The following is a 24171-nucleotide window of genomic DNA, read 5'->3' on the forward strand; positions in this document are numbered from 1 at the left end:
ACAAAGATCTGTCTGTCCTCCTCTGTGAGAGTCATCAGTCGTTGTTGGGGGAGAGAGGGATGGAGAGATGGAGGGAATGAGAGAGGGGAAAGGACAGAGGATTAATGTTGCCGTCAGTCCATTCTCATTTGGATGTTTTTGGGACCGAGGCTGAGAGTGAGAGAGAGCAGGCTGAGAGTGAGAGAGAGCGCAGGCTGAGAGTGAGAGAGAGCACAGGCTGAGAGTGAGAGAGAGCACAGCCAGAGAGTGAGAGAGTGCAGGCTGAGAGTGAGAAAGCGCAGGCTGAGAGTGAGAGAGAGCACAGCCAGAGAGTGAGAGAGTGCAGGCTGAGAGTGAGAAAGCGCAGGCTGAGAGTGAGAGAGCGCAGGCTGAGAGTGAGAAAGCGCAGGCTGAGACTGAGAGAGAGCGCAGGCTGAGAGTGTGAGAGCGCAGGCTGAGAGTGAGAGAGCGCAGGCTGAGAGTAGGATGACCGAGGCTGAGAGTGAGAGAGAGCAGGCTGAGAGTGAGAGAGCTCAGGCTGAGAGTGAACGAGACCGCCGGCTGAGAGTGAGAGAGAGTGCAGGCTGGGAATGAGAGAGAGCGCAGGCTCAGAGTGTGAGAGCGCAGGCTGAGAGTGAGAGAGCGCAGGCTGAGAGTGAGAGAGAGAGCAGGCTGAGAGTGAGAGAGCTCAGGCTGAGAGTGAACGAGACCGCCGGCTGAGAGTGAGAGAGAGCGCAGGCTGAGAATGAGAGAGCTCAGGCTGAGAGTGAAAGAGACCGCCGGCTGAGAGTGAGAGAGAGAGCAGGCTGAGAGTGAGAGAGCTCAGGCTGAGAGTGAACGAGACCGCCGGCTGAGAGTGAGAGAGAGTGCAGGCTGGGAATGAGAGAGCTCAGGCTGAGAGTGAAAGAGACCGCCGGCTGAGAGTGAGAGAGAGCGCAGGCTGAGAATGGGAGAGCTCAGGCTGAGAGTGAAAGAGACCGCCGGCTGAGAGTGAGAGAGAGAGCAGGCTGAGAGTGAGAGAGCTCAGGCTGAGAGTGAACGAGACCGCCGGCTGAGAGTGAGAGAGAGTGCAGGCTGGGAATGAGAGAGCTCAGGCTGAGAGTGAAAGAGACCGCCGGCTGAGAGTGAGAGAGAGCGCAGGCTGAGAATGAGAGAGCTCAGGCTGAGAGTGAAAGAGACCGCCGGCTGAGAGTGAGAGAGAGAGCAGGCTGAGAATGAGAGAGCTCAGGCTGGTGTGTGCAGTGGATAGGAAAGGATTAGATGCAGGACACAGGTCATCACTGTGCTACTGACATATAGGTGAGGATGCAGCAAGGGGACAGGATGCTCTGCTACTGACTGAAAGAGGGAGACCTTAGAGCAGGGGTAGGCAACTACATTCAGCTGCGGGGCTATTTTTGTTGGGGTGAATGGTCGGTGTGTCGGAACATGTTTATAATAATCTGTACACCGCAAATTGACCAGAACTTGTACCAAACCCCCAAAACAGATGTTATTTTAATAGAAAAATAATTTCATACCTTGATTACATTGAGACACGATCACACATTTCTTTATTTTTATTTGTGGGAGCATTTCAACTCATTTTTAGCTGAATTCCTGGTGATTTTACTGTATATATATATATTTTTTTAACCCCTCCCCCAAAAAACTCTTTTTTTGGACCATGTCTTTTGCTCCCATTTTTGTGTATTATCAAAACCTGACGAAGATTGTGTCTAAGAGGACAGTTGACCTATTGCAAGATGGATGACTCATATCGCAGGACGATGGTGTGTAATTTGGCCAGATTACATTTTTCTGAGGCTTGGAATTAGAGAGTCATTGTCAGAAATAAAACCAATGCTGAATAATAGTTCTGTCGTAAAGTCATTCTCTAAAATCTCATTTTTTTTTGTTTTTTAAAAACTGTCTCCCAAGTCCAACTCCTGAAATCCACAGAAGTCGGCCGCCAGAGTCTTCTGTACCTGAGAGAGATCGGCGATGGCTGGTTCGGAAAGGTAAGACCCCTCACTCTCTTTTTCTTGTCAATTCATTTGGGTTATTTTCACTGTGCTGGAAGCTACGATACGAGTTTATGAGAGGTAGCTCGATTAAATGTTCTGTCAACTTCGGCAGGCTCACGGTTGTTATGCGCTGAGCTGTGATCCTAGGTGTGTTTGAGTCGGCCTGTTTGAATGGCCGACACGCTACATTACCTGGAATGTGTATCTGTATTGGTAATGATGGGCTGATCCACAAGCCTTTGATGTCTGCCTGCCTGCCTGCCTGCCTGTAACTAGCTACTATAACACTAGATAGCCATCTTACACTGAGTGATGGGACTTAGCTACTGTAACACTAGATAACCATCTTACTCTGAGTGATGGGAATTAGCTACTGTAACACTAGATAACCATCTTACTCTGAGTGATTAGAATTAGCTACTGTAACACTAGATAACCATCTTACTCTGAGTGATGGGAATTAGCTACTGTAACACTAGATAACCATCTTACTCTGAGTGATTAGAATTAGCTACTGTAACACTAGATAACCATCTTACACTGAGTGATTAGAATTAGCTACTGTAACACTAGATAACCATCTTACTCTGAGTGATGGGAATTAGCTACTGTAACACTAGATAACCATCTTACTCTGAGTGATTAGAATTAGCTACTGTAACACTAGATAACCATCTTACACTGAGTGATGGGAATTAGCTACTGTAACACTAGATAACCATCTTACTCTGAGTGATTAGAATTAGCTACTGTAACACTAGATAACCATCTTACTCTGAGTGATGAGAATTAGCTACTGTAACACTAGATAACCATCTTACACTGAGTGATTAGAATTAGCTACTGTAACACTAGATAACCATCTTACTCTGAGTGATTAGAATTAGCTACTGTAACACTAGATAACCATCTTACACTGAGTGATGGGAATTAGCTACTGTAACACTAGATAGCCATCTTACACTGAGTGATTAGAATTAGCTACTGTAACACTAGATAACCATCTTACACTGAGTGATGGGAATTAGCTACTGTAACACTAGATAACCATCTTACACTGAGTGATGGGAATTAGCTACTGTAACACTAGATAACCATCTTACACTGAGTGATTTAGCTCTGTAACCTAGATAACCATCTTACACTGAGTGATGGGACTTAGCTACTGTAACACTAGATAACCATCTTACACTGAGTGATGGGACTTAGCTACTGTAACACTGATAACCATCTTACTCTGAGTGATGGGACTTAGCTACTGTAACACTAGATAACTGATTCTTGTCATTCTCTCGTTCCCTCCCTCTTTCTGTTTCTTTGTTCTGTTCCTTCTCACACTCATACACTCTTACACACATACTTTCCCCACACTTGTGTTCCTTGACTGGGTATGTCCATTCGTGTGTGTGTCTCTGTGACTGCATGCATACCTCTCTGTGTGTCTCTGTGACTGCATGCATACCTCTCTGTGTCTCTGTATCTCCTGGTCTGTCTCTTGTTGGTCTCTTTATGAATCTGCATGTCCTGTGGGTGCTTCTCTGTGTATCTCTCTATTTCCTGTGTATGCCTCTCTGTCTCTGTGTATCTCTTTGTGTCCTCTGTATCTCTCTATTTCCTGTGTATGCCGCTCTGTCTCCTGATGTATCTCTACTTCCTGTGTATGCCTCTGTCTCTGTGTATCTCTCTATTTCCTGTGTATGCCTCTGTCTCTGTGTGTCTCTCTATTTCCTGTGTATGCCTCTCTGTCTCTGTGTGTCTCTCTATTTCCTGTGTATGCCTCTCTGTCTCTGTGTATGCCTCTCTGTCTCTGTGTGTCTCTCTATTTCCTGTGTATGCCTCTCTGTCTCTGTGTATCTCTCTATTTCCTGTGTATGCCTCTCTGTCTCTGTGTATCTCTCTATTTCCTGTGTATGCCTCTCTGTCTCTGTGTATCTCTCTATTTCCTGTGTATGCCTCTCTGTCTCTGTGTATCTCTATTTCCTGTGTATGCCTCTGTCTCTGTATGCCTCTCTGTCTCTGTGTATCTCTCTATTTCCTGTGTATGCCTCTCTGTCTCTGTGTATCTCTCTATTTCCTGTGTATGCCTCTCTGTCTCTGTGTATCTCTCTATTTCCTGTGTATGCCTCTCTGTCTCTGTGTATCTCTCTATTTCCTGTGTATGCCTCTGTCTCTGTGTGTCTCTCTATTTCCTGTGTATGCCTCTCTGTCTCTGTGTATCTCTCTATTTCCTGTGTATGCCTCTCTGTCTCTGTGTATCTCTCTATTTCCTGTGTATGCCTCTCTGTCTCTGTGTATCTCTCTATTTCCTGTGTATGCCTCTGTCTCTGTGTATCTCTCTATTTCCTGTGTATGCCTCTTTCTCTGTGTGTATCTCTATTTGCTGTGTATGCCTCTGTCTCTGTGTGTCTCTCTATTTCCTTGCATTTGTGTGACTGTCCACCATTCACCTGAATGTGTGGGTCCTCCTCAACCATGTTTGTCCTCAACAATCATCACCTCCATGTGTGTGTACTGTTTGGGAATTATTGTTTTGTTTCTGTGTGTCTCTCTGTGTGTCTCTCTGTGTGTCTCTCTGTGTGTCTCTCTGTGTTTCTGTCTTTCTGTCTGTCTGTCTGTCTGTCTGTCTGTCTGTCTGTCTGTCTGTCTGTCTGTCTGTCTGTCTGTCTGTCTGTCTGTCTGTCTGTCTGTATTTGTGTCTCTCTGTTTGACTTTGTGTGTATATCTTCCATTCCAATCTCTCCTCATGTCTGTCTGTGTGTCTCCGTGTGTGTACCCTGTGTGTGTCTGTGTGTGTGTCTCCCATGTGTGTACCCTGTGTGTGTGTGTGTGTGTGTGTGTGTGTGTGTGTGTGTGTGTGTGTGTGTGTGTGTGTGTGTGTGTGTGTGTGTGTGTGTGTGTGTGTGTGTGTGTGTGTGTGTGTGTGTGTGTGTGTGTGTGTGTGTGTGTGTGTGTGTGTGTGTGTGTGTGTGTGTGTGTCTGTCTGTGTGTGCCCCATGTGTGTGCCCTGTGTGTGTCTGTGTGGCTCCTATACCAGGTTCTCCTGGGGGAGGTGAATGCGGGCCTCAGCTCCACCCAGGTGGTGGTTAAGGAGCTCAAGGCCAGTGCCAGCGTTCAGGACCAGATGCACTTCCTGGAGGAGTCCCAGCCATACCGGTGAACAGACTTTCTCTGTCTCTATCTGTTCATCAGGCTTAAGCCATGTTTCAGTCAGGCCAATCATATCAATATTATGATCAGTGATTAGTTAGTTCATTGACTATAACTGCCTTGAAAGTGAGGGATCTAACATTAAGTAGCCCTATTTTGAGATGTGAGATATCACAATCTCTTTCAATAATGGCAGGAATGGAGGAGGTCTTTTACTCTGGTGAGATGGCTAAGGCGAACACTGCCATGTTTTGTTTTGCCCAACCTAGATCGAGGCACAGACACAGTCTCAATGGGGATAGCTGAGCTGACTGTGCTAGTGGCAGACTCCACTAAGCTGACAGGCTGGCTAACAGCCTGCTGCGTGGCCTGTACCCAACTCTCTGCCATTCTACCAGTGTTTTGTGCCTCCACTAACTCTGCCATTCTACCAGTGTTTTGTGCCTCCACTAACTCTGCCATTCTACCAGTGTTTTTTGCCTCCACTAACACTCTGCCATTGTGCCCGTCCGTCTCCAGTGCCCTCCAGCACCCAGCGCTCCTACATTGCCTGGCGCAGTGCACTGAGGTCACTCCCTACCTGCTGGTCATGGAATTCTGCCCTCTGGTGAGTACTGGACTGGACTGGACTGGACTGGACTGGACTGTCATTGCATCACTGTATATAGAACTATCTGTCTGTGACCATTGCAGTCAGTAGCCTGCTGGACTGGCTGGAGTTCTATTGCTACAGTGAGTGACCAGTGTACAGTATGTATAACAATCATCATGGACTGGACTAGACTGGACCCTCACTTCAGCACCGTGTCTCTCTGTCTCCAGACATTGTAGTCAGTTTAAGACAGGGTTTCCTAGGTTTCCAGGGTTTCCTGGGTGCATGTTTTGGTTTTTGCCCTAGCACTACACAGCTGATTCATTAATCAAAGCGTGATGATGAGGTGGTCATTTGCTGTGTAGTGATGAAAAGTGAAAAAGCAAACGTACAGCCAGGGCCGAGTTTGGGTTCTAAAACACTTAGTGTGATGATAGATTATATTTGAATGCATTCAACTGCCCCCCAGTGGCCAGATATTGTATTACTTGCTGAGTGGGCAATCAAATTATCATGTGGTGTCCATTCTGAGGGAAGACCTATATATTTGTTTCCACTTAGGTTGGAGTCATTAAAACTCGTTTTTCAACTACTCCACAAATTTCTTGTTAACAAACTATAGTTTTGGCAAGTCGGTTAGGACATCTACTTTGTGCATGACATAAGTCATTTTTCCAACAATTGTTTACGGACAGATTATTTCACTTAAAATTCATCGTATCTCAATTCCAGTGGGTCAGAAGTTTACATACACTAAGTTGAGTGTGCCTTTAAACAGCTTGGAAAATTCCAGAAAATGATGTCTTGGTTTTAGAAGCTTCTGATAGGCTACTTGACATCATTTGAGTGAATTGGAGGTGTACCTGTGGATATATTTCAAGGCTGACCTTCAAACTCAGTGCCTCTTTGCTTGACATCATGGGAAAATTAAAATAAATCTGCCAAGACCTCAGAAAAAAAATTGTAGACCTCCACAAGTCTGGTTCATCCTTGGGAGCAATTTCCAAATGCCTGAAAGTACCACATTCATCTGTACAAACAATAGTACGCAAGTATAAACACCATCGGACCATGCGGCCATCATACCGCTCAGGAAGGAGATGCATTCTGTCTCCGAGAGATTAACGTATTTTGGTCCGAAAAGTGCAAATCAATCCCAGAACAACAGCAAAGGACCTTGTGAAGATGCTGGAGGAAACAGGTACAAAAGTATCTATATCCACAGTAAAACGAGTCCTATATCGACATAACCTGAAAGGCCACTCAGCAAGGAAGAAGCCACTGCTCCAAAACCGCCATAAAAAGCCAGACCACGGTTTGCAACTGCGCATGGGGACAAAGATCACACTTTTTGGAGAAATGTCCTCTGGTCTGTTGAAACAAAAAGAGAACAGTTTTGCCATCATGACCATTGTTATGTTTGGAGGAAAAAGGGGGAGGCTTGCAAGCTGAAGAACTCCATCCCAACCGGGAATCACGGGGGTGGCAGCATCATGTTGTGGGGGTACTTTGCAGCAGGAGGGACTGGTGCACTTCACAAAATAGATGGCATCATGAGGAATTAAAAAGCAACATCTCAAGACATCAGTCAGGAAGTTAAAGCTTGGTCGCAAATGGGTCTTCCAAATGGACAATGACCAAGCATACATCCAAAGTTGTGGCAAAATGGCTTAAGGACAACAAAGTCAAGGTATTTGAGTGGCCATCACAAAGCCCTGACCTCAATCCTATAGAAAATTTGTGGGCAGAACTGAAGAAGGTATGTGAGCAAGGAGGTCTACAAACCTGACTCAGTAACAGGAATGGTCCAACATTCACCCAACTTATTGTGGGAAGCTTGTGGAAGGCTACGACCCAAGTTAAGCAACTTAAAGGCAATGCTACCAAGTACTAATTGGGTGTATGTAAACTTCTGACCCACTGGGAATGTGATGAAAGAAATAAAAGCTGAAATAAATCATTGTCTCTACTATTATTCTGACATTTCAAATTCTTAAAATAAAGTGGTGATCCTAACTGACCTAAGCCTTTTTTTTACTAGGAATAAATGTCAGGAATTGTGAAAAACTGAGTTTAAATGTATTTGGCTAAGGTGTATGTAAACTTTCCGATTTCAACTGTAACTGCACTCATTGACTACCTACCTACACTGTTTTCACTTCCAAAAAGTCCTTCAGCCTATAGTAACTCGAGACCTAATTGTAATGTAACTATGTGTGTAAGCATCATCCTTGTTATACTATAACTGTGTCAATATCTATTGTATCTCTGCTATATATCCACCAGGGTCGGGGTCAATCCCCTTTAAATTCTAGTCAATTCAGGAAGTATACTGACATTCCATTTCTCTTCAATTATTTTTCATGAGTAAACTTGTGGAATTAGAATGTTGTTTACTTTCTGAATTGGCTGGAATTATTATGGGATTGACTCCAACTCTGATCTCCACCACATGTCCTCATGTCACCAGGGTGATGTGAAAGGGTACCTGCGGGGCTGTCGGGCTTCAGACACAATGACCCCTGAACCCCTGATCCTGCAGAGGATGGCCTGTGAGATCGCCTCAGGACTCCTGCACCTGCACAAACACAACTTCATACACAGGTGTGTGTCGCTCCGTTTATCTCTCTGCCACGAACTGTCGATTGATTGACTGATTTTCATTTATCAGTAAAACAATATACATACACACACAGTACATACAGAAAACGTGACCAGGAAGTCAGAGACTTATTTTAAGTCTGACCCCTATCCTTGGTATATATACAGTGACTTTTGAAAGTATTCAGACCCCTTGACTTTTCCCTTTTTTTATGTTACAGGCTTATTCTAAAATTGATTAAAACATTTTAAAAAATCCTCAGCAATCTACACACAATACCCCATAATGACAAAGTGAAAAAAGTATTTTAGAAATTTTAGCAAATGTATTAAAAAATAAAAGAGAAATACTTAATTACATAAGTATTCTGACCATTTGCTGTGAGACTTGAAATTGAGCTCAGGTGGATCCTGTTTCCATTGATCAGCCTTGAGATGTTTCTACAACTTCATTGGAGTCCACCTGTGGTAAATTCAATTGATTGGACATGATTTGGAAAGGCTCACACCTGTCTATATAAGGTACCACAGTTGGCAGTGCATGTCAGTGCAAAAACCAAGCCATGAGGTCAAGGCACAGATCTGGGGAAGACCTTTCTGCAACATTAAAAGTTGCAGAAATGGGAGAATCTTCCAGAAGGACAACCATATATGTAGCACTCCACCAATCTTGCCTTCATGGTAGAGTTGCCAGTCGGAAACCACTCCAAGGCAAAAGGCACGTGATAGTCCCCATTGGAGTTTGCCAAAAGGCACCTAAAGACTCTCAGACCATGAGAAACAAGATTCTCTGGTCTGATGAAACAAAGACTGAACTACTTGAATACCAAGCATCATGTCTGGAGGAAACCTGGCACCATCCCTATGGTGAAGCATGGTGTTGGCAGCATCATGCTGTGGAGATGTTTTTCAGAGGCAGGAACTGTGGGACTAGTCAGGATCGAGGCAAAGATGATTGCTGCAAAGAACAGCGAGATCCTTGATGAAAACCTGCTCCAGAGCGCTCAGGAACTTAAACTGGGGCAAAGGTTCACCTTCCAACAGGACAATGACCGCACACAGCCAAGACAATGCAGGAGTTGCTTCGGGACAAGTCTCTGAATGTCCTTGAGTGGCCCAGCCAGAGCCCGGACTTGAACCCGATCGAACATCTCTGGAGAGATCTGAAACTGGCTGTGCAGCGACACTCCCCATCCAACCTGACAGAGCTTGAGAGGATCTGCTGAGAAGAATGGGAGAAACTCCCCAAATACAGGTGTGCGAAGCTTGTAGCGTCATACCCCCAAAAAAACTCTCAACCCTGTAATCGCTGCCAAAGGTGCATCAACAATGTACTGAATAAAGCGTCTGAGTACGTAAATGTGATATTTCAGTTTTTTGCTTTGTAATTATGGGGTATTGTGTGTAGATTGATGAGGGGAAAAAAATATTTATTACATTTTGTAATGTAACAAAATGTGGAAAAAGTCAAAGGGTGTAAATACATTCTGAAGGTGTTTTATATATATATACAGTTACATAGATACAGACACAAGTTGTACTTGTTATACTACAAACCACTCAATGCCCTTGTATGATACTGATATCACCTTGACGACTGTTACCCAGTAGTCACCGTATTCTCCTTCTGGAGAATACTAGAATGGCTGGGTTGAGGCTAGTTTACCAGAATCCTGCAGCTGTGATTGGTTGGCTCTTCTTCCTGGTTCCTGTTGGTTTCTTCCTGTAACAATATCCTGGTGCTGCCTGAGTGCCTCTTCATAGACTCCAGCATCAGTGATTTTGTTGCAGGGGGGGGACCCCTTCTCTCCAGAGTGACCCCTGCTCTTCCTTTCACTGATGTCTACAACATCCACTTAATGAGGAATTGAGGTCTCATATGGTTCAATCGGTAGGGTATGGTGGTTGCTATGCCAGGATTGTGATGGTGGTTGCTATGCCAGGATAGGGCTGACGATACGTAAAATGTATGCACGGATGATTATAAGTTGTGTCTGCTCAATGACATATATCATTATTAGGAACGGTTTGAATTGATAAGTAACGATGTACGACATTTATTGACTGAATTTCTGTAAGACTTTTAGTACAGTGTTGAACATGTCAGGCTACCCATGGGTGGTGTCACCGCGATACCTTGACTGTTATGCAGAGCCATCAATCAGTTATCCTCTAATGTACAAATGTGTTCTCTGTCTTCCCCCCCCCCGCAGTGACCTGGCCCTGAGAAACTGCCTGCTGACCGCTGACGTCACAGTGAAAATCGGAGACTACGGCCTGTCACACAAAAAGTACAAAGAGGACTACTTTGAGACGTCAGACCAGATGTACGTGCCCCTGCGTTGGATCGCTCCAGAACTCATAGATGAAGTCCATGGCAACCTTCTGGTGGTAGACCAGAGCAAACAGAGCAACGTCTGGTAATGAATTATTTAATTAACCAATCAGTCAGTATGGGTAGTCCATGGCAACCATCTGGTGGTAGACCAGAGCAAACAGAGCAACGTCTCGTAATGAATGATTTAATTAACCAATCAGTCAGTATGGGTAGTCCATGGCAACCATCTGGTGGTAGACCAGAGCAAACAGAGCAACGTCTCGTAATGAATGATTTAATTAACCAATCAGTCAGTATGGGTAGTCCATGGCAACCATCTGGTGGTAGACCAGAGCAAACAGAGCAACGTCTGGTAATGAATTATTTAATTAACCAATCAGTCAGTATGGGTAGTCCATGGCAACCATCTGGTGGTAGACCAGAGCAAACAGAGCAACGTCTGGTAATGAATGATTTAATTAACCAATCAGTCAGTATGGGTAGTCCATGGCAACCATCTGGTGGTAGACCAGAGCAAACAGAGCAACGTCTGGTAATGAATGATTTAATTAACCAATCAGTCAGTATGGGTAGTCCATGGCAACCATCTGGTGGTAGACCAGAGCAAACAGAGCAACGTCTGGTAATGAATTATTTAATTAACCAATCAGTCAGTATGGGTAGTCCATGGCAACCATCTGGTGGTAGACCAGAGCAAACAGAGCAACGTCTGGTAATGAATTATTTAATTAACCAATCAGTCAGTATGGGTAGTCCATGGCAACCATCTGGTGGTAGACCAGAGCAAACAGAGCAACGTCTGGTAATGAATGATTTAATTAACCAATCAGTCAGTATGGGTAGTCCATGGCAACCTTCTGGTGGTAGACCAGAGCAAACAGAGCAACGTCTGGTAATGAATTATTTAATTAACCAATCAGTCAGTATGGGTAGTCCATGGCAACCTTCTGGTGGTAGACCAGAGCAAACAGAGCAACGTCTGGTAATTAATTATTTAATTAACCAATCAGTCAGTATGGGTAGTCCATGGCAACCTTCTGGTGGTAGACCAGAGCAAACAGAGCAACGTCTGGTAATGAATTATTTAATTAACCAATCAGTCAGTATGGGTAGTCCATGGCAACCTTCTGGTGGTAGACCAGAGCAAACAGAGCAACGTCTGGTAATGGATGATTTAATTAACCAATCAGTCAGTATGGGTAGTCCATGGCAACCTTCTGGTGGAGAGAGCTCAGTTGGTAGAGCACGGAACTTCAACGTTTCGATAGTGTGTTTGATTCCGGAGATCATGGTAGAGATAGCATTCAGAACCCAATTATCTAGTATTACACATTCAACCCTATAGGCCAGTTTCCCTGACTCACATTCAGCCAAATCCTGGACTATGAACAACCTCAATGCTTTTTAGTCTAGGACTTGGCTGATTCTGTATCCGGAAAAATGTCCCTATCTGGAAACCGACACCATAAAATATGTGAACGTAATTAGGGGTTCACAGCAAAACCTATTGTTATCAGGAGGGGCTGAGGGATTGGTCATTGAGTTAATTAGGGGTTCACAGCAAAACCTATTGTTATCAGGAGGGGCTGAGGGATTGGTCATTGAGTTAATTAGGGGTTCACAGCAAAACCTATTGTTATCAGGAGGGGCTGAGGGATTGGTCATTGAGTTAATTAGGGGTTCACAGCAAAACCTATTGTTATCAGGAGGGGCTGAGGGATTGGTCATTGAGTTAATTAGGGGTTCACAGCAAAACCTATTGTTATCAGGAGGGGCTGAGGGATTGGTCATTGAGTTAATTAGGGGTTCACAGCAAAACCTATTGTTATCAGGAGGGGCTGAGGGATTGGTCATTGAGGTAATTAGGGGTTCACAGCAAAACCTATTGTTATCAGGAGGGGCTGAGGGATTGGTCATTGAGGTAATTAGGGGTTCACAGCAAAACCTATTGTTATCAGGAGGGGCTGAGGGATTGGTCATTGAGGTAATTAGGGGTTCACAGCAAAACCTATTGTTATCAGGAGGGGCTGAGGGATTGGTCATTGAGTTATTGACAAATCATAAATATCCTTTTACGTGTCCATTTAAACCACTCTGTAAATCCACTGTCCTTTTTGTCCTTCTGTGAACCCCGTAGATATATTTGACAAATGTTTTTCCCAATAAATATTGGTGGTTATGCTTCACGTGATGTTCTTCTCCGTGATTCTATAGTGTCATGTTGAGTGGGTTGCTTTGGTCTTTCTGTTCTCTCTCAGGTCTCTGGGAGTGACTATCTGGGAGTTATTTGAGTTGGGGAACCAGCCGTACAGACAGTACTCAGACAGACAGGTGTTAACCTACACCGTGAGGGAACAGCAGCTCAGACTGCCCAAGCCCCTGCTCAAAATACCCTTGGCAGAGCGCTGGTAAGTCACGCACGTACGCACACAAGGGAGCAACACAGGGGCACACCACACACACACACACACACACACACACACACACACACACACACCACAAACAATCTTATCTTTTCTCATTCAAAACCTTAATAAGTAATCTGGGGCTCTCGCTCTATGTCCCATCAATATCTTCTCATTCTAGTGGCTCGTTGAGACAGACATCATATGCTGTGTCCCAAACGGCGCTGTGTTCCCTATCCAGAGTACATGACTCTGTTCAAAAGTAGCACACTAAATAGAGAATAGGGTGCGCATACATAAATATGACTGATGTGATGATGCGTAAAACAAAATGGATCCGATCTCGTTATCTCTGAAGATGGGGGAGGTAATATAAACCCCATCTCTCAGAGGGTAAGAATTGATTCCTCATCTCATCAATGGATTCCAATAAAAATGCAGATGCTGTGTGGTGGTTTTCATTTTCTTCACATTTCATTTCATTTGCATCAAATCAAATCAAATGTATTTATATAGCCCTTCGTACATCAGCTGATATCTCAAAATGCTGTACAGAAACCCAGCATAAAACCCCAAACAGCAAGCAATGCAGGTGTAGAATGGAACCCTGTTGCTAAATGGAACCCTGTTGCTAAATGGAACCCTGTTGCTAAATGGAACCCTGTTGCTAAATGGAACACTGTTGCTAAATGGAACCCTGTTGCTAAATGGAACCCTGTTGCTAAATGGAACCCTGTTGCTAAATGGAACCCTATATGCACAACTTTTGGCCACAGCTAATAGATGAATTTGTGGTTCATTATATCTTCCTACATGTATCCCATGATTGTTGTAATGGTTATTGTGGTGTGTGTTCTCTCTTGTCACCAGGTATGAGGTGATGCAGTTCTGCTGGCTCCAACCAGACCAGAGGCCCAATACAGAGGAGGTCCACCTGTTACTCAGCTACCTGTGTGCCAAGGGGGCCAGCGAGGCCGAGGAGGACTTCGAGAGACGCTGGAACTCCCTGCGTCCCAACCCCAACGCCGACCAACGAAGCAGCAGCCTTCATCACGGGGCCGGAGCCCTGGCCACTGGTACGTCATGTTCAGGCCACTTTTTGTTGTCTCGCACACATTGTGCGTCTCAGAAGAAAACAGAATCGGCTCTTTTCAGTATCACTTTAGTTTATTAAAGGGAAACTTCACCACTGGTCACTGGGTGTTTTTCCAGTCTCCCGACATCATTTTGATTGACGAGTGGGTGTTTCAGATGGAATTATGCACTATAGCAGTATTTGTTTTTATTTTCGCGCCAGGAGTGTTCAATGACGTCATCGGTTGATTGAGCCTGCTGCCTGATATAAAAATGTATGGAGTCATGTTTTGTAGCAACTATTGTGGCCTTTGTGTTTTACCAATTGTACGATCACGCTAGGATGAGTAGATACTTCTGTCCGTGTTCAAGAGAGCCATTGAACTTGTCTCAACAATGTTCCTCTATACAAAGACAACAGGATATCTAGGTTTAGTATTATCCCTGTCTTTGTAAAGACCACAGCCTGACGGGAGCCCTACTAAGGTGCTATGAATTCTTGGATAGTGTGGTTTGCCTAAAACCAGGAAAAGTAGATGGCCCGTTTCTACTGGTGAGATGCAGAAATGGTGATATTTGTACTGAGGTTATTCTAGATTTTTATGACACATTATACAGTATGTTAACAGCATATTAATGGATATGACAGAGAAAGAGCAGCGATAACATTTTCCATTAAGCTCTGCTGTTGTTTGATGTAAAATGTCCCCTTGGGAATTAACAAAGTATCTGTCTGTTCTGTTCTGTTCTGTCTGGTTCTGTTCTGTCTGTCTGTCTGTCTGATTCTGTCTGTCTGTCTGTTCTGTTCTGTCTGGTTTCTGTTCTGTCTGGTTCTGTTCTATCTGGTTCTGTTCTGTCTGGTTCTGGTCTGTCTGTCTGTTCTGTTCTGTTCTGTAGACCTCCCCTCCTCCTTCCCTCTGTTGGAGCAGTTCTCTGGAGGTGACGGTTACCACAGCGAATCAGGAGATGATATACTGACCGTGACAGAGACCAGCCACGGTCTGAACTTCCAGTACAAGTGGGAGCAGACCCAGGCGGGGATCGGGTCGGAGCAGCCTTACCACCACGCTGCCTCATCCTCCAGCGGTACCCTGGGGGTCGTCAACCACCACTGTCAGGACCTATACTACCCAGGTGGAATGGTGGGGGGCAGTGGTGGGGTGGAGATGGAGGGTCTCGCTCTGGGAGTGTCCCCTTCCTACTATGAGCACAAGACGCTGCATGTTTCTGGGGTCGGGGTCGGGGTGGTGCCGGTGCTTAGCGCCCGTAGTCCTTCAGTGAGCTCTGAGTACTACATCCGCATGGAGGAGCCTGGCTTTGACTACACCATGTACTCCTACAGCCCAGACTACCAGGGCAGCCACGGGAGCTTCCTGACCAGCAGTGGCAGTGCAGACTCAAGGGAGTGTATGATGGGGATGGGTCCCCCCCAGGCCCACTCCAAGCCTGTAGACTCCTACTGGTCAGCAGACGTCTGTAAAGATGGGAGTGTTGGAGCTTATAACTCGGACATCTCCCTGACAATGGAGCCCCATGTCTCTGACTCCAGCCCCATGAGACCATGGGAGGCTGGTCACTACGTCTCCTACAAGGACCAGGACGGGGGGTACTACTACGAACACTCACCTCCCATGGGCATAGGCCACCACATGGGTCTGGGGATGGACCAGCATTACCTGATGGGGCGGGAACATTCTCCCCCCAAGCCTCATCTGGAGAGCTGGGGTTCCCGTAGCCTGCGTCAGGCCCTGGGAGAACTGGACAACCCTCTGGGGATATCTCCCTCCATCAGCACCCATCTCCAGGATGGCGGTCCTCCTTTTGGGGTAGGCGACCCCTACTTGGAGACAACCCAGGGCCCAGGCTCCGTCATTGGGGGTAGTAGCGTCACTGGCGGCTACTATGACATGATGGGTTCTCTGAGGAAAACCACGCCGACCATGCCAGACCACGCCCACTCAGTCAGCATCACTATGGCGTCAGAAGAGGCCCTCTTCATCTGTCACCGGGACAACGACTCAGATGAAGAAGAGGATATATTCTCAGAGAGGCTGAGGAGCAGCAGTAGTAACCTCTCCAACCCCTCCGCTAACAACAACAGTCTAGGCCTGGGTCTAAGCCTTGGCCGTAGTGGACAGGCTGGCTGTAGACAACTACAGGATCTCTATGAAGACTTCCACTACACTATGCCCACTACCGACATAGAGGACTCGTGGCCCGAAGAGCACTGCCTGACCTTCCACTCCTCTGTCTCTGCTGCAGTTAAACCCATAGACTACCTGGAGGCTACAACGGCTTCGGCTATTGATAGTGGCTGTCTAGTCCTGGGGAACCATCATGCCCTGGTCACTTCAGGGGACGCCTGTAATACCTACATCTATTTGTGCCACAAGGGGGAAGGGGAGAGGGACGTAGAGCCGCCACCCATCGAGTGCTGCCACTCTCATTTCGTCGACCCCCTCACAGGCTTAGTGGTGCGGAACTATACCCGGGACGACTACAGCGATAAAATTGTAGACATACCCAACAACGAGGAAGAGAGTGTGAATCTGTCGCCAGCACCAGGAGGTCCTAAACCAATCCTAACGCACAACACTAAGACCAGCACAACCCCTCTAAACCACTCTGAGCAATATGTTGACATCACTATGGACGATACCCTTTCAATAGACCATAAGGAAGAGGTTAGTACGGAAGACAAAGGTGTTCTCACAGACCCTAAACCAGAGGGTGTGACTCTGACTAAGATTCTGACCCTCTCCTCAGTGAATGTTCCTGACCTAGTCCCCATGGTCGAGCAAGAGTCAGAGCTGAGCCATACGTTAGACAGCTGCTTAGACAGAGACCACTGCTCCAGCATTAGTCTAGTGGACATCTCCGACTGCTGCACCGACGACGATGAAGATGATGACATCACCGACTCGACCTCAGAGATCTTCGCCGACGAGACGTCGGTTGGGGACCCTGACGCTTCCCCTCCCCTGGTCTGTCCCCTCAAGTCCCTGCAGAAGCAGGTGGGAACCCCCAATTTCATGGCCTCCATGGACCTGATGCCTTCAGCAGTCGGCTCCACCTGCAAAGCTTTCAGCCCCTCCTCCAGCTCCTCCCACCCATCTAGCTCCTCCCCCAAGGCAATGGACAGTGGGTACGACACAGAGAACAATGAGAGCCCAGAGTTCGTCCCCAAGGAGCCCCACAATGAGCCTCGGGGCCCAGAGACATTCACACAGCCACTGGGGGAGTCTGTCCTGGACACCAGCCTGGATGAGGAGGGGGAGGAGGGGGGGGAGGAGGCCGAAGTGGCCCCACTGGATGATGAGGATGAACCGACCCTGGATGAAGATGTGCCTCTAGCAGCCTCACAGACAACAGACAAAGAGAAGGGTCTGACCCCACTCAGTGAGAAGAACCCTTACAGGGACTCTGCCTACTTCTCTGACAATGAGAACGAACGTCTTTATAGGGATGAGGGGGGTGACAAAGTAGGGGGTGATGAAAGTGGAGGAGTGGAGGAGGGAGAAGTGGAAGGGAGGCTGACAGAGAAGAGGGAACTCAGCCCTCTTCAGATAGAGGAGGAAGAAGAGGAGGAAGTGGAGACCTCAGCTCTTCTTCTGGAGGAGAGTGAAGACCCAGAGATGGAAGCATGCCTGACAGAAGAGTGCACCCAGGATGAAGGGCTAGAGCTGGGGCTAGAGCTAGAGCTGGCAGGATGGCCTGCCCAGGAGAAACCCTCTTCTCTGGGAGACTGGGCTGCAGAGGTGGTGGGGGCTATGGAGGAAGCCCTGGGTGAACTCCAGAGGAGCAGCAGTACTGAAACCAACTCTGGTACGAAAGAGAAGGAGGAAGAGGATGAAGGAGAGCAAAGGGACATGGAGGACTCAACTGAAGCCTTAAAAACAGTAGACGTCCTAGAAGAAGCATTTACCAAAATGCCAGAGACCCTCGAGAAGGACAATAATGACGAAGAGAACAGTCTTCCCGCACGGCGTCGACGCTTCTCCTTCTCTCCTCCCCCTCCCTCCACCCCTCCTCTCTCCTCTCCTCTCCCTCCCTCCACCCCTTCTCCTCCTCTCCCCCCGATGACTCCCCCTCTGGGCTGGGACTTGCCCATGGATGGGGTGGAGGCGGACGAGGAGGACGTAGATGGTGACTCCGATGACAGTGAGTCAGACGAGGAGCTGAGCAGTTACAGTGTTCAGGAGGAGCAGAGTGGAGGGGAGGAGAGCGGGGAGGAGAACCATGCTGTACCCATCGTGTTGAGCGACTGTAGTGATGCTCATAACCTACGTAGTCTACTGAAGATGCCCACCCCGCTCACCACAGAGTTGCTCGCTGATGACCTGGTGGAACGCAGGAAGAAAGTGGTGTCCTTTTTTGATGACGTCACCATTTACCTGTTTGACCAGGTGAGTAGGGGTAGTGGTAGTAGTGGTAGTGGTGATGGTAGTGGTAGGAGTGGTAATTGTTGTGGTGCTGGTGGGAGGGGTGGTAGTTGTGGTAGTGGTGGTGGTGGTCATGGTAGTGTTTGTGATAGTGGTGGTGGTCTTGGTAGTGTTTGTGATAGTAGTGGTGGTGGTACTGGTGGTAGTGGTGGTGGTAGTGGTAGTGGTGGTGCTGGTGGGAGGGGTGGTAGTTGTGGTGGTCATGGTAGTGTTTGTGATAGTGGTCATGGTAGTGTTTGTGATAGTGGTGGTGGTCATGGTAGTGTTTGTGATAGTAGTAGTGGTGGTAGTGTGGGTAGTGATATTGGTGGTAATTGTGATATTGGTGGTGGTGGTGGTAATAGTGGTATTGGTAGTGGTGATGGCGGTATTGGTAGTGGTAATAGTGGTATTGGTAGTGGTAGTGGTAACAGTAGTATTGGTAGTGGTATTGGTAGTGGTAATAGTAGTATTGGTAGTGGTAATAGTGGTATTGGTGATGGTAATGGTGGTATTGGTAGTGGTAATAGTGGTATTGGTGATGGTAATAGTAGTATCGGTAGTGGTAATAGTGGTATTGGTGATCGTAATAGTGGTATTGGTAGTGGTGATGGTGGTATTGGTAGTGGTAGTAGTGGTATTGGTAGTGGTAGTATTGGTAGTGGTATTGGTAGTGGTGATGGTGGTAATAGTAGTATTGGTAGTGGTAATAGTGGTATTGGTAGTTGTAATAGTGGTATTGGTAGTGGTAATAGTGGTATTGGTAGTTGTAATAGTGGTATTGGTAGTGGTAATAGTGGTATTGGTAGTGGTAATAGTGGTATTTGTAGTGGTAATAGTGGTATTGGTAGTGGTAATGGTAGTATTGGTAGTGGTAATAGTGGTAGTGGTGATGGTGGGGGTTGTGGTTGTAGTGGTGGTTGTTGTAGTATTAGTGGTGGCGGTAGAGGTCATGGTATTGTTTGTGATAGTAGTGGTGGTGGTAGAGGTCATGGTAGTGTTTGTGATAGTAGTGGTGGTGGTAGTGGTTTAGTAGTGGTGGTAGTGGTAATGGTAGTACTGGTGGTGGTGGTGGTAGTGGTCATGGTAGTGTTTGTGATAGTAGTGGTGGTGGTATTGGTTGTAGTAGTGGTGGTAGTGGTGGTGATATTAGTGGTGGTAGTGGTCGTAGTGATATTGGTGGTAGTGGTGGTGGTGGTCATGGTGATAGTGGGGATAGTGGTGGTAGCAACATAGTGGTGGTGATAGTGGTGTTAGTAGTTTTTGTGGTATTGGTAGTGGCTATAGTGGCAGTAGTGGTGGTGGTGACGGTGGTAAAAGTGATGGTGGTGGTAGTGGTAAAAGGGGTGGTGGTAGTGGTGTTAGTAGTTTTGGTGGTGGCTATAGTGGCAGTAGTGGTTGTGGTAGTGGTGTTAGTTGTAGTGGTAGTGGTGGTGGTGGTAAAAGTGATGGTGGTAGTGGTAAAAGTGGTGGTAGTGGTAGTAGTGGTGGTGGTAGTGGTGGTAGTTGTAGTGGTGATAGTGGGGATAGTGGTGGTAGCAGCGTAGTGGTGGTGTTAGTAGTTTTGGTGGTATTGGTGGTGGCTATAGTGGAAGTAGTGGTGGTGGTAGTGGTGTTGGTAATGGTAGAGGTGGTAGTGGTAGTAGTGGTGGTGGTAATGGTTTTGGTGGTGGTGGTGGTAATGGTTTTGGTGGTGGTGGTGGTAGAGGTGGTAGTAGTAGTAGTGGTGGTAGTGGTAGCGGTGATGGTAGTTGTGGTTTTAGTAGTGGTGGTAATGGTTTTGGTGCTGGTGAAGGTGGTTTTGGTGGTGGTAATGGTTTTGGTGGTAGTGGTAGTGGTGGTAATGGTTTTGGTGGTGGTAGTTGTGGTGATGGTTTTGGTGGTGGTGGTTTTGGTGGTGGTTTTGTAGGTGGTGGTGATGGTTTTGGTGGTGGTGGTTTTGGTGGTGGTGCTGGTAGTGGTCGTGGTGGTGGTGGTGATGGTTTTAGTTGCTGCATTACGGTACTTCACTAAGTTCGTTTTTTTGCTTTTCTCATTAAATCTAATTCACAGACATGATATTGTTCCTAGGTAACTTGAATTAAACTAGACATACTACTGAACTGTATATATACAGTTGAAGTCGGAAGTTTCCATAAACTTAGGTTGGAGTCATTAAACCCCGTTTTTAAACTACTCCACAAATTTCTTGTTAACAAACTATAGTTTTGGCAAGTCGGTTAGGACATCTACTTTGTGCATGACACAAGTCATTTTCCAAAAAATTTTTACAGACAGATTATTTCACTTATAACTCACTGTATCACAATTCCAGTGGATCAGAAGTTAACATACACTAGGTTTTAGAAGCTTTAGGCCTTTAGAAGCTTCTCATGGGCTAATTGACATTGTTTGAGTCAATTGGAGGTGTTCCTGTGGATGTATTTCACCATGCGACCACGCAGCCGTCATACCGCTCAGGAAGAAGACGTGTTCTGTCTCCTAGAGATGAACGTACTTTGGTGCGAAAAGTGAAAATCAATCCCAGAACAAGAGCAAAGGACCTTGTGAAGATGCTGGAGGAAACAGGTACAAAAGTATCTATAGCCGCAGTAAAATGAGTCCTATATAAACATAACCTGAAAGGCCCCTCAGCAAGGAAGAAGCCACTGCTCCAAAACCGCCATAAAAAATCTAGACAATAGTTTGCAACTGCATATGAGGACAACGATCGTACTTTTTGGGAAAAATGTTCATAATAACCATCGTTATGTTTGGAGGAAAAAAGGGGAGGCTTGCAAGCCGAAGAACTCAATCCCAACCGTGAAGTATGGGGGTGGCAGCATCATGTTGTGGGGGTGCTTTGCTGCAGGAGGGACTGGTGCACTTCACAAAATAGATGGCATCATGAGGTAGGAAAAGTATGTGGATATATTGTAGCAACATCTCAAGACATCAATCAGGAAGTTAAAGCTTGGTCGCAAATGGGTCTTCCAAATGGACAATGACCCCACGCATACTTCCAAAGTTATGGCAAAATGGCTTAAGGACAACAAAGTCTAGGTATTTGAGTGGCCATCACAAAGCCCTGACATCAATCCCATTGAGAATTTGTGGGCAGAACTGAAGAAGCATGTGTGAGCAAGGAGGCCTACAAACCTGACTCAGTTACACCATCTCTGTCAGGAGGAATGGGCCAGAATTCACCCAATTTATTGTGGGAAGCTTGTAGAAGGCTACTGAATCGCCTGACCCAAGTGAAACAATTTAAAGGCAATGCTACCAAATAATAATTGAGTGTATGTAAACTTCTGACCCACTGGGAATGTGGTGAATGAAATAACAGCTGAAATAGATCATTCTCTCTACTATTATTCTGACATTTCACATTCTTAAAATAAAGCGGTGATCCTAACTGACCTAAGACAATACATTTTAACTAGGAATAAATGTCAGGTATTGTGAAACACTAAGTTTAAATGTATTTGGCTCAGGTTTTTCTTACACGCTACACGCTTCAACACTCGGCAGTCCTGTTTTGTGAACTTGTGTGGCCAACTACTTCGTGGCTGAGCCGTTGTTGCCCCTAGACTTTTCCACTTCACAATAACAGCACTTACAGTTGACCGGGGCAGCTCTAGCAGGGCAGAAACCTGACGAACTGACTTGTTGGAAAGGTGGCATCCTATGACGGTGCCACGTTGAAAGTGACTGAGCTCTTCAGTAAGGCCCCTTCTACTGCCAATATGTGTCTATGGAGATTGCATGGCTGTGTGCTTGATTTTATACACCATATTGCCGAATCCGGTAATTTGATGGGGTGTCCACATAGTTTTGTATATACTGTCTACTGTATATTAATTTGAAATGCACACTTGCCATAGCTGTAACCTGGAACTGTCCATCTCCAGCAGAGTCCCACTAAAGAGCCGGCTGAGCATGGGTTCTCTCCAGGGGCTGAGACCAGCGGACAGGGTTCACTGGTCAAACAACCGACCTCTGATGACGCCTCAGATGGAAATATCTCAGAAGAGAGTAAGTGCACTCGTCCAGAGTCCACTACTTACATTGAAACATTGATCGAAGTCAATCGGCATTTAATTTCACAATCAATTTCAAATTTATGAGTTTAGATGTAAAATATAATTTGGCAGATATGTCAAAACTGGTCTCTTTTCCTTCCTTCCTTCCTTCCTCTCTCTCTCTCTCTTCCCTTCTCCATTCCTCTCTCTCTCTCCCTTCTCCCTTCCTCTCTCTCTCTCTCTCTTCCCTTCTCCCTTCCTCTCTCTCTTCCCTTCTCCCTTCCTCTCTCTCTCTCTCTCTCTCTCTCTTCCCTTCTCCCTTCCTCTCTCTCTCTCTCTCTCTCTCTCTCTCTCCTCTCTCTCTCTCTCTCTCTCTTTCCCTTCTCCCTTCCTCTCTCTCTCTCTTCCCCTTCTTCCTTCCTCTCTCTCTCTCTCTCTTCCTTCTCCCTTCCTCTCTCTCTCTCTCTCTTCCCCTTCTCCCTTCCTCTCTCTCTCTCTCTCTCTTTCCCTTCTCCCTTCCTCTCTCTCTCTCTCTTCCCTTCTCCCTTCCTCTCTCTCTCTCTCTCTCTCTCTCTCTCTCTTCCCTTCTCCCTTCCTCTCTCTCTCTCTCTCTTCCCTTCTCCCTTCCTCTCTCTCTCTCTCTCTCTCTTCCCTTCTCCTTCCTCTCTCTCTCTCTCTCTCTTCCCTTCTTCCTTCCTCTCTCTCTCTCTCTCTCTTCCCTTCTCCCTTCCTCTCTCTCTCTCTCTCTCTCTCTCTCTCTCTCTCTCTCTCTCCCTCTCTCTCTTCCCTTCTCCCTTCCTCTCTCTTCCCTTCTCCTTCCTCTCTCTCTCTCTCTCTCTTCCCTTCTCCCTTCCTCTCTCTCTCTCTCTCTTCCCCTTCTCCTTCCCTCTCTCTCTCTCTCTCTCTCTCTTTCCCTTCTCCTTCCTCTCTCTCTCTCTCTCTCTCTCCTTCTCCTTCTCTCTCTCTCTCTCTCTCTCTCTCTCTCTCTCTCTCTCTCTCTCTCTCTCTTCCTTTCTCCCTTCCTCTCTCTCGCTCGCTGTCGCTCTCTCTTGCCTTCTCCCTCTTTCTTTCTCTTCCTTTCTTCCTTCCTCTCTCTCTCTCTTCCCTTCTCCCTTCCTCTCTCTCGCTCGCTGTCGCTCTCTCTTGCCTTCTCCCTCTCTTTCTTTCTCTTCCTTTCTTCCTTCCTCTCTCTCTCTCTCTCTCTTCCCTTCTCCATTCCTCTCTCTCGCTCGCTGTCGCTCTCTTCCCTTCTCCCTCTCTCTCTTTCTCTTCCTTTCTTCCTTTCTCTCTCTCTCTCTTCCCTTCTCCATTCCTCTCTCTCGCTCGCTGTCGCTCTCTCTTGCCTTCTCCCTCTCTTTCTTTCTCTTCCTTTCTTCCTTCCTCTCTCTCTCTCTCTCTCTTCCCTTCTCCATTCCTCTCTCTCGCTCGCTGTCGCTCTCTCTTCCCTTCTCCCTCTCTCTCTTTCTCTTCCTTTCTTCCTTTCTCTCTCTTCCCTTCTCCCTTCCTCTCTCTCTCGCTCTCTCTCTGTCTTCCCTTCTCCCTTCCTCTCTCTGTTCCTCCCTCTCTCGCTCTTCCTTTGTCCCTACCTACCTACCTACCTACCTACC

General features: G+C 46.5%; 1 protein-coding gene across 5 annotated transcripts in view; it reads left to right on the plus strand.

Moving 5' to 3' along the window:
• The window catches only part of LOC118378226 (serine/threonine-protein kinase LMTK1-like), a 150230-nt gene that overhangs the window by 124393 nt on the left and 1666 nt on the right, over positions 1-24171 (plus strand). For 2 of the 5 annotated variants that reach the window (XM_052477692.1, XM_052477693.1), the window contains 9 exons: positions 1900-1979; positions 5020-5138; positions 5652-5739; positions 8195-8328; positions 10539-10745; positions 12922-13071; positions 13939-14144; positions 15040-18548; positions 22454-22577. In XM_052477692.1, coding sequence (XP_052333652.1) covers positions 1900-1979; positions 5020-5138; positions 5652-5739; positions 8195-8328; positions 10539-10745; positions 12922-13071; positions 13939-14144; positions 15040-18548; positions 22454-22577 — 4617 coding nt within the window. Of the gene's footprint in view, positions 1-30; positions 1752-1899; positions 1980-5019; positions 5139-5651; positions 5740-8194; positions 8329-10538; positions 10746-12921; positions 13072-13938; positions 14145-15039; positions 18549-22453; positions 22578-24171 lie in introns of those variants that run through there. The other 3 variants (XM_052477695.1, XM_052477696.1, XM_052477694.1) reach the window with 3 other exon arrangements.

Source organism: Oncorhynchus keta, chromosome 24, assembly GCF_023373465.1.
Source record: "Oncorhynchus keta strain PuntledgeMale-10-30-2019 chromosome 24, Oket_V2, whole genome shotgun sequence".
In the NCBI taxonomy this organism is placed as follows: domain Eukaryota; kingdom Metazoa; phylum Chordata; class Actinopteri; order Salmoniformes; family Salmonidae; genus Oncorhynchus; species Oncorhynchus keta.